Source organism: Microcebus murinus, chromosome 16 (assembly GCF_040939455.1).
Source record: "Microcebus murinus isolate Inina chromosome 16, M.murinus_Inina_mat1.0, whole genome shotgun sequence".
Taxonomy (NCBI): domain Eukaryota; kingdom Metazoa; phylum Chordata; class Mammalia; order Primates; family Cheirogaleidae; genus Microcebus; species Microcebus murinus.
The window spans coordinates 33,632,158-33,644,800 of NC_134119.1; the positions used below are offsets into that span (position 1 = coordinate 33,632,158).

A 12,643-nucleotide genomic window follows, 5' to 3' on the forward strand; every position below is an offset into this window, starting at 1 on the left:
TTTTGTCTCCTTCTGCCCTTCCATACACGGCAAAGTTCAAGCACTCTCCTTTCCAGCCTCATTCCAGGACACCCCCTTCTCAAACTTGCTTGCTTTGCTAAAGCCATTCCCTCGGCCTGGAAAGTCCTTCTTTGCTTTTCCTAGCAAAATTCTCCAATTGTAAGCCTTGCTAAAGAATCATCTTTTTCAAAGCTTACTCTGTGGCCCCAGGGTGAAAACCCGATGTCCCTTCTGTGCTCCCAGGAAGTTGTACCTGTTGCATTATTCCTTGCAGGCCTGGGAGGCTCCAGACAGCAGGCTGCTTCCTCAGCACCCAGATTGGCGCCACCAAAATGTCCCCTTGGATTTGCACAGTCCTTACTTTCAGATCTGAAACCTCCAAATGTTGAATTAAGAGCAGCCCACAAAGTCTGAAAGGGGTTGAGGAGAGGCAGCTAGAGCTGACTGTGGTCATCCTTCCATAGCAGTTGTGGTCCTTGGAAAAGTTTTCTGATGGAAAGCAGAAATCTGCCTTCCTGAAATTTCCACCCTGTGGTTCTGCTCTGCTGGCTCCAACAGCCATCTGAAAGCAGAAATTTGCTCTTGGTTCCCTGAATTGCACTTTCTGGGGCTCAAAGGTAACCCAGTTCCTTCTATGCTTGCCCTCCTCCTAAACTCCTAATTTGTCAATGTCCCAAGAACAGAACAGAATGTCCCCAGCTAGGGCCACACTGAGAATATTACTTCATGGAATCCAGGCCTAATAAATCCTCTATGTCCTTTCCCTGCTTTGAATTCTCTCATGGCTCCCTCCTGTCCACAGGATGTATAAAATTTTTCTCTCTAAAAGGCACTGTGTGATGTGATCCAGCCTCTTTCAGTTCCCTAGTTCTGCTCTGCTCTCTTTCTACTGGGCTTTCACACATGCTATACCCTCTCCCTGGAACTACTTCTCCTGAGACTCCTGCCTACAACACATCACCACCCCCTTCACTTGGTCATTATGTCTACCTTAGGTGTCAGTTCAGATGTCCTTTTTCTCTGTGAAGCATTTCCTGATTCCTCTGGACTCCCCGAGTATCCCGGGCTGCTCCCTGCCATTGACATTTGATTTCCTATTTTCTAGGCCCATCTTATATTTTTTTGTATCAGTGCCTAGCACAGGCCTGGGTCTTAAGAGATCTATAAAAATAGCATGTAATTGCCAGCTTCCAAGATGGCACCAATGATCCCTGCTGCTGGGTGTTCATGCCCTTGTGTGGTCCCCTCCTACTTTGAAGAGAGCTGGTCTATATAACCAATAAGATATCACAGAAGGCTGGGCGTGGTGGCTCACGCCTGTAATCCTAGCACTCTGGGAGGCCGAGGCGGGCAGATTGCTCGAGGTCAGGAGTTCGAAACCAGCCTGAGCAAGAGTGAGACCCTCGTCTCTACTATAAATAGAAAGAAATTAATTGGCCAACTAATATATATAGAAAAAATTAGCTGGGAATGGTGGCACATGCCTGTACTCCCAGCTACTCGGGAGGCTGAGGCAGAAGGATTGCTTGAGCCCAGGAGTTTGAGGTTGCTGTGAGCTAGGCTGACGCCACGGCACTCACTCTAGCCTGGGCAACAAAGCGAGACTCTGTCTCAAAAAAACCCAAAAAACAAGATATCACAGAAATTATACTATGGGGCTTCCAAGGCTAGCTGTAAAAGACATTGTGACTTCCACCCTGCTCTCTCATAGATCACTTGCTCTGGGGGAAGCTAGCCCCCATGCTGCGAGGACACACAAGCAGCCCTATGGAGAGGTCCACATGGTAAGGAACTGAGGCCTCCTACAACCAGCACTGATTTGCCAGGTGTGTGAATTGACCCCCTTGCGAATGGATCTTCCATCCCAATCAGGCATTCAAATGACTGCAGCCTCCTGCGTGCGACCCCGAATCAGAACTGCCTAGCTCCTAAATTCCTGACTGACAGCATCTATGGGATATAATAAATGTTTGGGGATAATTAGTAACATTGCAATAGATAATTAACACACATCTAAAAGTGTCCTTTTTTCCCTGATACATTTTTTTAAGTCTTTTGTAGAAAAGTCCAATTCTATTTTTGTTTTCAATACTCTGCATGTGTTTCTCAGTGGTCATATCACACTTGGTGGGAGATGCTGAAATATCAACTGTCTACAACCAGAACATCTGGTGGTCCCTCCCAAGTGACTCCAAACCAGCCAGCTGGCTGTGGCATTCCCAGGGCTCCCCCCTTCTCAGGCAACCATGGGTGGGATGGAATCAGGTTTCAAATCTGTTGGAGACCCCACCCATCCAGCTAGAGAAATCAGAGGAGGCCAAGTTCACAGCAACTGTTCATATGACATACTTTATTTCCAATCTACAACCATTAAAAACGCTTTGTAAGTTTACACTGTACAGTTATTCTCATGTCTGAAGTAAGACACAGGGGCAGGGAGAGCTGGTGGATTGGACTGTAGTTGTCCTAGCACCCAATCCATCCTGGGAAGGAGCCTTTTGAAGACAAAAGTGGGAAGGCAAGAACAGTGAACAAGAGAGGTGGACAGTTGGCCCAAGGATGCCCTTGGTCCCTTCCCTCCCGGTGGCCTTTCCCTGGGGGTCCCCCAGGGCCCACGACTGCAGGACCCTCACCAGGAAACCAGGCTGAGTGAGAAGGGGGCTTCACAGTATTGGCGGGGGCTGGGGAGGGGAGCCGGATGAGGAAGGGCAGCTTCTGGCTCTCTTTCCAGCTGCTGGGGGTTGGAGCTGTCTTTTGGCACTGTCTCCAAGGTCTCCCTGGGGTTGGGAGGAGGAGGAGCTGGGGGATTGAGGGTTCTTTCCTTGTGGAGTTAGGTTTCTTTCCATTTGAAGAGAGGCCATCTGGCCTATGGTGAGGTTCCCAAGGGATAAAAGGACATGGTCTTTTGCCTCCTACCTCCCCAGGACTCCCACCCCCTACCTGGCTGACACTACCCACACAGCCCTTTTAAAACCAAGACGAGTGGGAGAGGTGAGCAGGGCTGGAACCAAGCCAGGAGCAGGGAAAGGAAACGTGTATGCCTTCTCCAGGCTCTCCAACTCCTAGAAAGAGGAGAGACTACAGGGTAGGGGAGGAGGGTTCCCAATTGCAGGAGTCCAGATGATGTTGGTGTTTTCCACCTGTTCTTGGCCTGGGCCAGCCCCAGTCCCTCCCTGGGCTGCAGTAACTGCTAACCTAGATGGGCAGTTGGCAGACTCTCGTGCATGTCAGAATTATCTGGAAGGCTCCTTAAACCCAGCTTGCAGGACCCCACACCACAAGTTCTAATTCAGTGGGTCTTGAGTGGTGCCAATAGTTTGCACTTCTATCAAATTCCCAGGTAGGTGATGTTCCTGCTGCTGGGACACAATAGAAGAACCACTGGCCTAGAACGTTGCCCCCAGTCACCTCATCCTTAGCAACCTGGTGCTCCTGGGCAGTGCTAAGGAGCTGGGCCACAAAGGGCAAAGCCTAACCTCAGAGGCACCGTAATATCTGGGAAGCTGCCGGCAATGGTCTTTGGGTGAGCCCCCTGTGCGGAGAAGTAAGCTAAGGCACAGAGATCAGTGGCAGAGCTCAGAGAGGAGCCAGGATACCAAGGCCCAATGGAGAAAGGGTGGGGCTGCAGGACCCCAAAACATCACAGGATCATAAAGCTGGGAGGGCCAGAGAAGTTAAGAGATCTGCCCAGACTTGGTCAGGTCTCCAGATCATCAGCCGAGGTCCCGAGTGGTTTGAGTGGCTTCAGAATGGTGTGTGGCAAGGCAGTCAGGCCCTGCCTGCCTCAGCCCTTCGAGGATGTTTTGGAGAAAACAGAAGCTCCTTGCCTTGGGCATGGTGTCTAGAGAACTGAAGGGCAGGAAGGGAGGGGAGCAGACAGATGGGACAGACAAACTCAAGAGGGGGTCTGAGGAAGGTGAGGGAGGAGTAGCAGGGCAGGCAGTGGGGAGGAGCCCCAAGCAGTGGGTGTCCTCAGTCTCCTTTGCATCTTGCATATGGGGATTCTGCAAATTGCAAACGCTGTTGGGTTGGGAGGGGTAAGGGGTAGAGAGCCAGGGGAAACTGTAGGTTCTGGCAGGACAAGCTGTTCTCAAGGTGGTGAGGCCCAGGGGAGAGGAGAGGGGATGGTTGGATATCAAACGGTCAGACAGATGGACAGATGACCAGAGAGAGGGGAAGAAGAACCCAAGTCAGGAGGCATCCACTTTACAACCAAGGCCACCCAGGACTGGGCAGGGTAAAGGAGGAATAACAGGATCCAGGTCCCCACCCCCACCACATACCCATGGGAAGTGCCAGGGCTGCGGCTGGCAGGCTGTGGACAGAGGAGACGGTGTGGCTCAAGGATGGCACTACGGAACGTCTTTCTGGACTAGGGGGTTGCTGGGGTGAGGCAAGCCCAGCGAGAGCAGGGATGGCAGCACTGGTGCTGCCTGATGCATTGGGGAAAGGGGCCCCTTTTGGTGTGAGAAAACACAAAATACATAAACACAGAACCCAGGACACCATCAGATTTGAGAGCAAATACTGGAGTTGGGAGAATACCGACAAGAGCACCCCCTGATAGAACAGGAATGTGTGCTGGAGTTCGGGCTGGCAGGGGTGCTGAGGTTACAGGAAAATCCAGGGGAGGGAGGAGGAGTGCTGGGGAGGACATCTTTGGAGGACTGATGGCTGGATGGGACAGTAAGCCCAGGGCCAGAAGAGGAAAACCTAGCCAGGCACCAGGGCCACCATCTGCTGGCAGGAACCAGCCAAGGAGAAGAGGAGGCAGGAGGGGAGGCTTTGGGAGACGTTAGTAAAAGAGAGCATGGGTTGGCGGTAGGAAGCAAACAGACTGAGCCCACAGAGAGGAAGGGGCTCAACCAAGATCGCAGAAAGGCAGGGCAGTTCTCATTGGCCACTGAGGATACAGCACCTGCTGGGAGTCAGGAATCCTGGGATCTGATCTGGGCCCTGCCTCTGGTTTTCCGTGTGACCTTGGGTAAGCCACTCCCTTCTCTGGGACTGATTCCTCTTCTAAGAAAATGAGGGGGCTGAACACAGGACAAATACTGTATGGCTCTACATACAGGAGGCATCTAGAAAAGACAAAACTATAGAGAAAATAAGTAAAGTAGAGGTTACTAGGGACTGGGGCAGTGGGAGGGGGAGTTATGGTTTGGTGGGTAGAGTTTCAGTTTGAGATGATGAAAAAGTTCTGGAAATGGACAGTGGCCATGGTTACGCAACATCACGAATATACTGAAAGCCACTTAAAAATGGTTAAAGTGTGACTGGGTGTGGTGGCTCACGCCTGTAATCCTAGCACTTTGGGAGGCCAAGGTGGGTGGATCGCTCAAGCAAGGTCAGGAGTTTAAAACCAGCCTGAGCAAGAGTGAAACCCCGTCTCTACTAAAAAATAGAAAGAAATTAATTGGCCAACTAAAAATATATAGAGAAAATTAGCGGGCATGGTGGCACATGCCTGTAGTCCCAGCTACTAGGGAGGCTGAGGCAGAAGGATTGCTTGAGCCTAGGAGTTTGAGGTTGCTGTGAGCTAGGCTGATGCCACGGCACTCTAGCCGGGGCAACAGAGTGAGACTCTGTCTCAAAAAAAAAAAAAAAAATGGTTAAAGTGGGTTCAGGTGTGGCAGCTCACGCCTGTAATCCTAGCGCTTTGTGAGGCTGAGGTAGTAGGATCACTTGAAGCCAGGAGTTCAAGACCAGCCTGGGCAACAGTGAGACTCCTGTCTCTACAAAATATAAAAAAAACAGCTGGGAGTGATGGCACACACCTGTAGTGCCAGCTACTCAAGAGGCTTCAGCGTGGGAGTTGGACGTTGCAGTAAGCTACCATCAGGCCACTTGCACTCCACTCCAGCCCCAGTGACAGAGCAAGACCCTGTCTACAAAAAAAAAAAAAAAAAAAAAAAAGGTTAAAATGGTGAATTTTTGTTATGTGTATTTTCTACAATTAAAAAAAAAAAAAGCAGGGGAAGGGATTGGTCCAGATTATGTTATGATTTCCTTTCTCCTCATGAAGACTAGTGGGAGTGGTGGTGAGTGTCACCCCCCAGGGGCAGGGCACTGAGAGGCTGGCCAGCAGACACTGAGTGTGATCTGTTTACTGTAGAACCTTGTGCTTTTCCAAGAAGACCAGTAGGCACAGCATTGTGTTTGGTCCCCACCACAGCTACCTGAGGTAGGACATCATGCCCACTTTATAGCTGGGGAAACCGAGGCACAGAGTAGCTACATGATCTGGCCAAGATCATTCGAGTTGGTGACAGTTTATTATTATTTTTTTAAATAAGTCACCTGGACAGCATCCTTGTTTCTTAGGTTCACCTGCTAAAACTTCAACTGGCTCAGACTGGCTCAGAGGCCTTTGCAGAAAGGACACATGCTATAATTTAGTAGCAGAAGATTTTGTTTCCTGGAACAAACATGCTTGCTTCCCATGATTAGATGATGAGAATTATAAAGCTTGATGTGTTTCTTTTTACCATTGCTGCCAGGAAACTCAAGAATAAAACTGAATTATATGGTTATGGGAATTGCAATATGTAGATTTGAAGAATAATTCGTCTTGCTTTTTGACTTTCTATTTTTGTTATCTTATTGAACACTTATGACTAGGATTGTAAATGGCTCCTGATGCCTTTTGGAAATCCTTAGAGTAATTAAATGAAGAGTTTGGTTGAGTACCCGGCCCCTTAAGTCCCATCTCAGTGCTCTTTTTAAGATAACAGCATTATAGTTATTGGTTAAAAGAAAAATGGCCTGATGGTCAGGGCCGTGAACACCAACTGTGTAGCCAATGGTGGTTAGGAGCCCCCTGAGAGAAGGCCAAGGTGGAGCCCAGGGATCTGCATTTTGAGCATGCCCTCAGAGGGTTCTCATAAAGGGGGACCCCAGACCACCCTTTGGAACACACAGGTCTAGGAATCTGAAGTGGCTTTTTTTCATGTCTAGGTTGACCAATGCTATTTTCTAAGTGTCCTATATCCACACAAAGCCCCCAGTGGAGCAGTGGGTTTGCACAGCAAGCAGGACAGAGTTGGACTGGGGGATCCAGTGGACCCAAGTTCTCATCTAAACTTGATGACTTCCTAGTTGGGTGCCCTGCGGAGACCTGCACCTCCGTTTCCTCATCAGCCAAACAACAGCCCTGATCTGTCCTGCCCAGGCTGCCTCCCAGAGTTGTCCCTGAGAGCTCTGAAAGAGATATAGTTTGGGGAAGCGATTTCTAAACAGTGCAGTGCCTTGGGCAGGATGTGCAGGGCATTGCTATTATTAACAAAGAGGAAGTGGGAGCTTAGGGGTCTGGTGAGGCTAGAAACGAGGGACACTCTGGATGGGAGGGGAGAGGGAGGACACACCTGGACATTGGGTGGGCATGAGAAGAAGAGGTGGGGTGATGAAACCATGAAAGGTACATGGGAGTGGGTATCATGGAGCCACATTGGCCTCCAGGTACAAGAGGGCAAGAGAGTCAAGACTTTGGGCGCTTGACTTTGTCACCTGGAAGGCCAGCTGGTAGAAGACTGTCCCTGGGGACACCAAGGGGTGGAGCCATTTTGAGTTCATAGAAAGCAAGACCTCTTGGAGGTCAGCCTTTGGTGGGGAAAGAGCTGGTGGGGGACAGGGAATTGGACTCTGGTATCTTGCACATGCAGGCTGCACATAAGAGCTGTAGGTGCACCAAAGTAGTTTGAATTTCATTCCAATAAAGTCACCGTTGCCCCTGGAAGGGTCTGATTTGCTTGTGAGAAGAGGTCAGACATAAGCAATGTGAGGTTACCCAGTTTAGGGTCAATCGTGCCAACCTGTCCCCCATTTCCCCCCCAACCAACTGGTGCCAACCCCATGGACTCAAGCTAAGCAGTCTGTAGGGGATGGGGATGCCAGGATTCCTTGGGACTTTGGTTGAAGAGAGCAGAGATGAGAAAAAGGGAAAGAAGGACAGAGAGGAGAGGAAGGAAGGGGCACAGCAGAAGAGGAAAAAGGGAAGGGCGGCGTTCCTTCCTGGGACCCAATCCTCCAGGGAATCCCCACTGTGGGTCAGGCAGTTTTCTGCTTTGGGAATGTTACCAAGACTTAGAAGGCATTTGAAGAAACAAATAAACTTAAAAATTACATTCCAAAAGAGCAAAAAGTTTTTACAAACCAATCCCCCCACCCTAAAAAGGAAAACACAACCAGTTACCAAGTAAAATGCTAAAAACCAAACCAAACCAAACCAATATTTACATGTAACATTTTCAACCCCATCAAGCCCCACGTCCAGAGGCTTCTGCAGGAACAGTGACGAGTGGCCTTGCACAGTGGCATGCAGGACGTAGAAACTGGGAGATCTGGAGCCCCAGACAGTGGCTAGGGGCCAGGGGGCCTGGATGCCGAGACAACGAAGATGGCAAGGACAGTCTTGGATGAGGGCGACGGTAAGGCTGAGTGGGCCACAGGCCTTGGGGTTCAGGTCTCATGGGGATTTTTCCCCTAGGCCAGGAGTGAAGCCTCCCTGGCCCTCTGCAGCTCTGGGAGGTGGCACAAGATCTCTGGTGGCTTGTGGCCTGGTGTGAGTCCCCTCACCTGGAGAAAACCTTGGAGGGTCCCCTTGACCTCTTGGGTGGGCGCAGCAGCACCCCAGATGCAAAGTGGCCACAGCTCTACTGGCCTGCCTGCTCTGCCCACACACGTCACCATGGCATGAGGATGCGGCTGGGACTGGCACGACCCTGATATTCAGCCTACAGGGAAGGGAGACAAAGGACTCAGGCAAGCTGGTCCAGGTGGTGCTGGAAGGGTGGGACGGGAACTGGTGGCAGGTGGGCGTGCAGGAGTGTCTCCTGAGTCCTGGGGGCAAACTAGCAAAGCTGCTGGCCTTTGTTCTTCCGGATAAGGAATTCTGCAGAGGAGCCGATCTGTCCTGGTGTTTCCATTCTGGGTCCCCAGCCAGTTACAGGAGGGCTGACGTCTGTGTGTGCGCGGGCGTGTATGCAGCCCAAATGGTTCGTTGGCACCAAGGGGGAGGAATGTGAGGCCCTCCTCCCCACGCTGCAACGAGCCGTGTTGCAATCCAACCAATGGCTCGGGCAGCTCACCCGGGATGTGGGGAACAGCAGGCAGTGGAGCTGGGGCTGGGAGAAGAGCTGTGAACGGCCAGAGGCTAAGCAGAGAGGCTGGTGAAAAGGCTGGCAGGCTGGTGAGAACTGAGGCAGGCTCGTAGACACTCGCAGGTCCATGTGCAAAGCTGCAATAAACAATGTCCTCGAAGTTCAGTCCTGTTTTCCTGCGAGTTCTCACTTGGGGAACTTGGAGGGATCTCCGTGTTCTCCGTGCTCTTAATAGAGCCTTAGTAATCCACATTGGACGCACACACACAAAAAAGGTGTCGGAGGGAGGGAGGAAAAGGAGAAGGCAAATGGAGAATGCTTGGGGAGTGGTGACATTAGTCCAGCCCTCCACCCTGTCAGCGGGTGTTTACAAACTGACTGCTGGGGCCAGGCAAGTACCAGGTGTGGAGTGACAAGTAGTGCTCTGAGGCCGAAAGGCCAGCAGTGTCGGGGAGCCATCAGCGGGGCTCCCGCTCTGGGGAGGGGCCCTCCAAGACTGACCAGGAGACCAGGGCGAGGTGTCCAGGCCTGGCTGCTGAGTGGCCTTGTCCACGTGAGGGGCCCCACGCTGTCTATGCTGTTAGAAGGCCCACATTGTCCCAGTGGCAAGAATATGTGTCTTGACCTCCAATAAATTACCTTAGGGACTTTGGGGGTAAATTAAATTATTAAAATAAAGTAAACCGCCTTAAATATTTATAATAAGAAAAATTCAAATAAACAATCTAGGCAAGAAATGTGTTTCCAGGCCCCGGCCCACTGCTGCGTCCTGGGCACTGGCCTCTTGGAGTTCTCCGTGACCTGACCTGGCCGACCAGGAGTCTCCTACAGGGAGTGTCTTTGTCCCCAGCAGCTGCAGGATGTAAACACAGTGGAGACACGGCGCCAGCAAAAGAGGCCCCGAGATCAAGGCAGTGGGCATTCAGGCATTTATCTATGCACCAGGTCTTAAGACTGACTCTACCTATTTCTGTCCTCACGAAGTCTCCTGAAAAGGTTGGGGCCCGCCTGAGTCACCTTGGCAGGGGAGGCAACTCCAAAAGCTCCCCAACCCTGAGCCCCACACATTCCCACCTCGCCTCCCAGTTCTTGCTGCATCCAGGCTGCAGGCAGGGAGATCCAGGGCTCCAGGATGCCCAGCAGGCACTTGGCCTTGGCTGCAGCCCTATCATACCCCCGAGTCCTGGAAACCCAGGGCAGCAGGGCTGGGGGGGGGTGGAGGGAAGGAGGTGATGGTGATGGGTGATGCCCAGCCCAGCTCCGCCAGGAGCCCCTCGTCGAGCCCTGCAGCAAAGCCTGCTCTTCTCAGTGGTGTCACCCCCCAGCGAAGGGGCGTGAGATCAGCAGGGAACATCTCTCCGAGCCCTCTTCCTCAAGGGCATGGCCGGAAATGTACCCTTCCCGGGCTCTTCCAAGAAGTGGGCGTGGGTAGAACCAGGCAAAGCTCTGCCTTAGGACCCCAGGATCGGCTCTCGACGGATCTCTCGGTTGGTGCTTCCAAAGCCCAGTTTGTGTCTTTCTCCCACTCATTGCCTTCCCCTGGGAAGTTGGGGCTCACCACCCAGCAGTCAGCAGGAGACCCCGCTTTACCTTGATGTGAGAGCTGCTCGCTGGCAGTGGTGCAGCTGCTGCTGCCTCCAGGGCTGGGCGATGCTGAGGGCGCACCCCCTCGCCTCCTCTCTGCTGGGTCCCTCCTGCTCTCCAGGGACCAGGCTGGTTGAGGCGGGGAGCTCTGCCGCTCTGTCACTCGCTGGGGGGGGCCGCCCTCTCCTCCCCGCCCCAGCTGGACTCTGAAGGGTGCAGCTTGCACTTGGAAGGAGAGTGGCGGATAGCAGAGCGGGACGGCCGGGCGAAGCAGGAGGTGAGAGACTGGGTGCTACAGTCACAAACGGCATCCTAGGAAGAGAGAGGCAGGAAGTCAGGAGCCAGGAATCACGTGCCACCAGGAGCCGGGTGGCCAGCCAGGCAAGGAATCTGGACTCAGCTGTGCCCATACACCAATGGGCCAGTGCCAGGGCCTGCAGCCCTTCACTGAATCAATTTTTCTTTTTATTGCTATTCTCCCATTAGAACAGTAATGGAGGCCGGGCGCTGTGGCTCACGCCTGTAATCCTAGCTCTTGGGAGGCCGAGGCGGGCGGATTGCTCAAGGTCAGGAGTTCAAAACCAGCCTGAGCAAGAGCGAGACCCCGTCTCTACTATAAAATAGAAAGAAATTAATTGGCCAACTGATATATATATAAAAAAAAAATTAGCTGGGCATGGTGGCGCATGCCTGTAGTCCCAGCTACCCGGGAGGCTGAGGCAGAAGGATCACTCGAGCCCAGGAGTTTGAGGTTGCTGTGAGCTAGGCTGACGCCACGGCACTCACTCTAGCCTGGGCAACAAAGCGAGACTCTGTCTCAAAAAAAAAAAAAAAAAAAAAAAAAAAGAACAGTAATGGAGGCCGGGTACGGTGGCTCACGCCTGTCATCCTAGCACTGGGGGAGGCCGAGGTGGGTGGATCGCTCAAGGTCAGGAGTTCAAAATCAGCCTGAGCAAGAGCAAGACCCGGTCTCTACTATAAATAGAAAAAAAATCAATTGGCTAACTAATATATATATAGAAAAAATTGGCCGGGCATGGTGGCGCATGCCTGTAGTCCTAGCTACTCAGGAGGCTGAGGCAGGAGGATCACTTGAGCCCAGGAGTTGGAGGTTGCTGTGAGCGAGGCTGACGACATGGCACTCTAGCCAGGGCAACATAGTGAGACCCTGTCTCAAAAAAAAAAAAAAAAAAAAAAAAAAAAAAAAAAGAAGAGTAATGGATGTCCATGACAATATACTCTGGACTACACAGAAATGAGGGTGGACACTGCCCATGGTCCTACACATCAAAGATAAATTCTCAACATATTGCATATACATACATTTGCCAAAATGACCTCATTCCCTACAGCTTATTTTGCAACTGCAAAACATGAGCACTTTTCTGTCACTATGTATGTCTAGATCTCCTATTTAAGGCCTTTAGACCATTCTACTGAATGGAAATAATTTATTTATACAATTCATTTTTGATGTGCATTTGGGTAGTTTCTAATTTTTTACTATTACCAATAGACAGGGATAATGGTCAAAATTGCTGCCATAGAACCAGACTGCTTGGTTCAAATCGCAGCTCTTCCACTTATAAGCTGTGTGACCTTCAGCAAGTTACTTAACCTCTCTGAGCCTTGACTGCCTCCTCTCTCTAAGATGAGGGATATGATACCTTTCTCAAAAGTGTGGAAGTCAAATCAGACATGATATGTAAAGCAGTAGACATAGAACCTATTAAGCACTTAACAATGGTTAGCAATTTTTATTAATAATGTATATATATATTTTTTCTTTTTAGAGACAAAGTTGCTTTCTATTGCCCAGGCTGGAGTGCAGAGGTGTGTTCATATCTCACTGCAACCTCTAACTCCTGGGCTCAAGTGATCCTCCCATTCAGCCTCCCAAGTAGCTGAAACAACAAGCATATGCCACCATGCCTGGCTAATTTTTTAAAAAATTTTTGTAT

The 12,643-nt window shown here is 51.0% G+C and overlaps 1 protein-coding gene across 1 annotated transcript in view; it reads right to left on the bottom strand.

Moving 5' to 3' along the window:
* Positions 1–2,312: 2,312 nt before the first annotated feature.
* Positions 2,313–12,643, bottom strand: part of MTCL2 (microtubule crosslinking factor 2) — a 69,221-nt gene continuing 58,890 nt past the window's right edge. Inside the window, exon 15 of the mRNA XM_012755072.3 lies at positions 2,313–10,994. Coding sequence (XP_012610526.2) covers positions 10,842–10,994 — 153 coding nt within the window. The 3' untranslated portion in view covers positions 2,313–10,841. The remainder of the gene's footprint in view (positions 10,995–12,643) is intronic.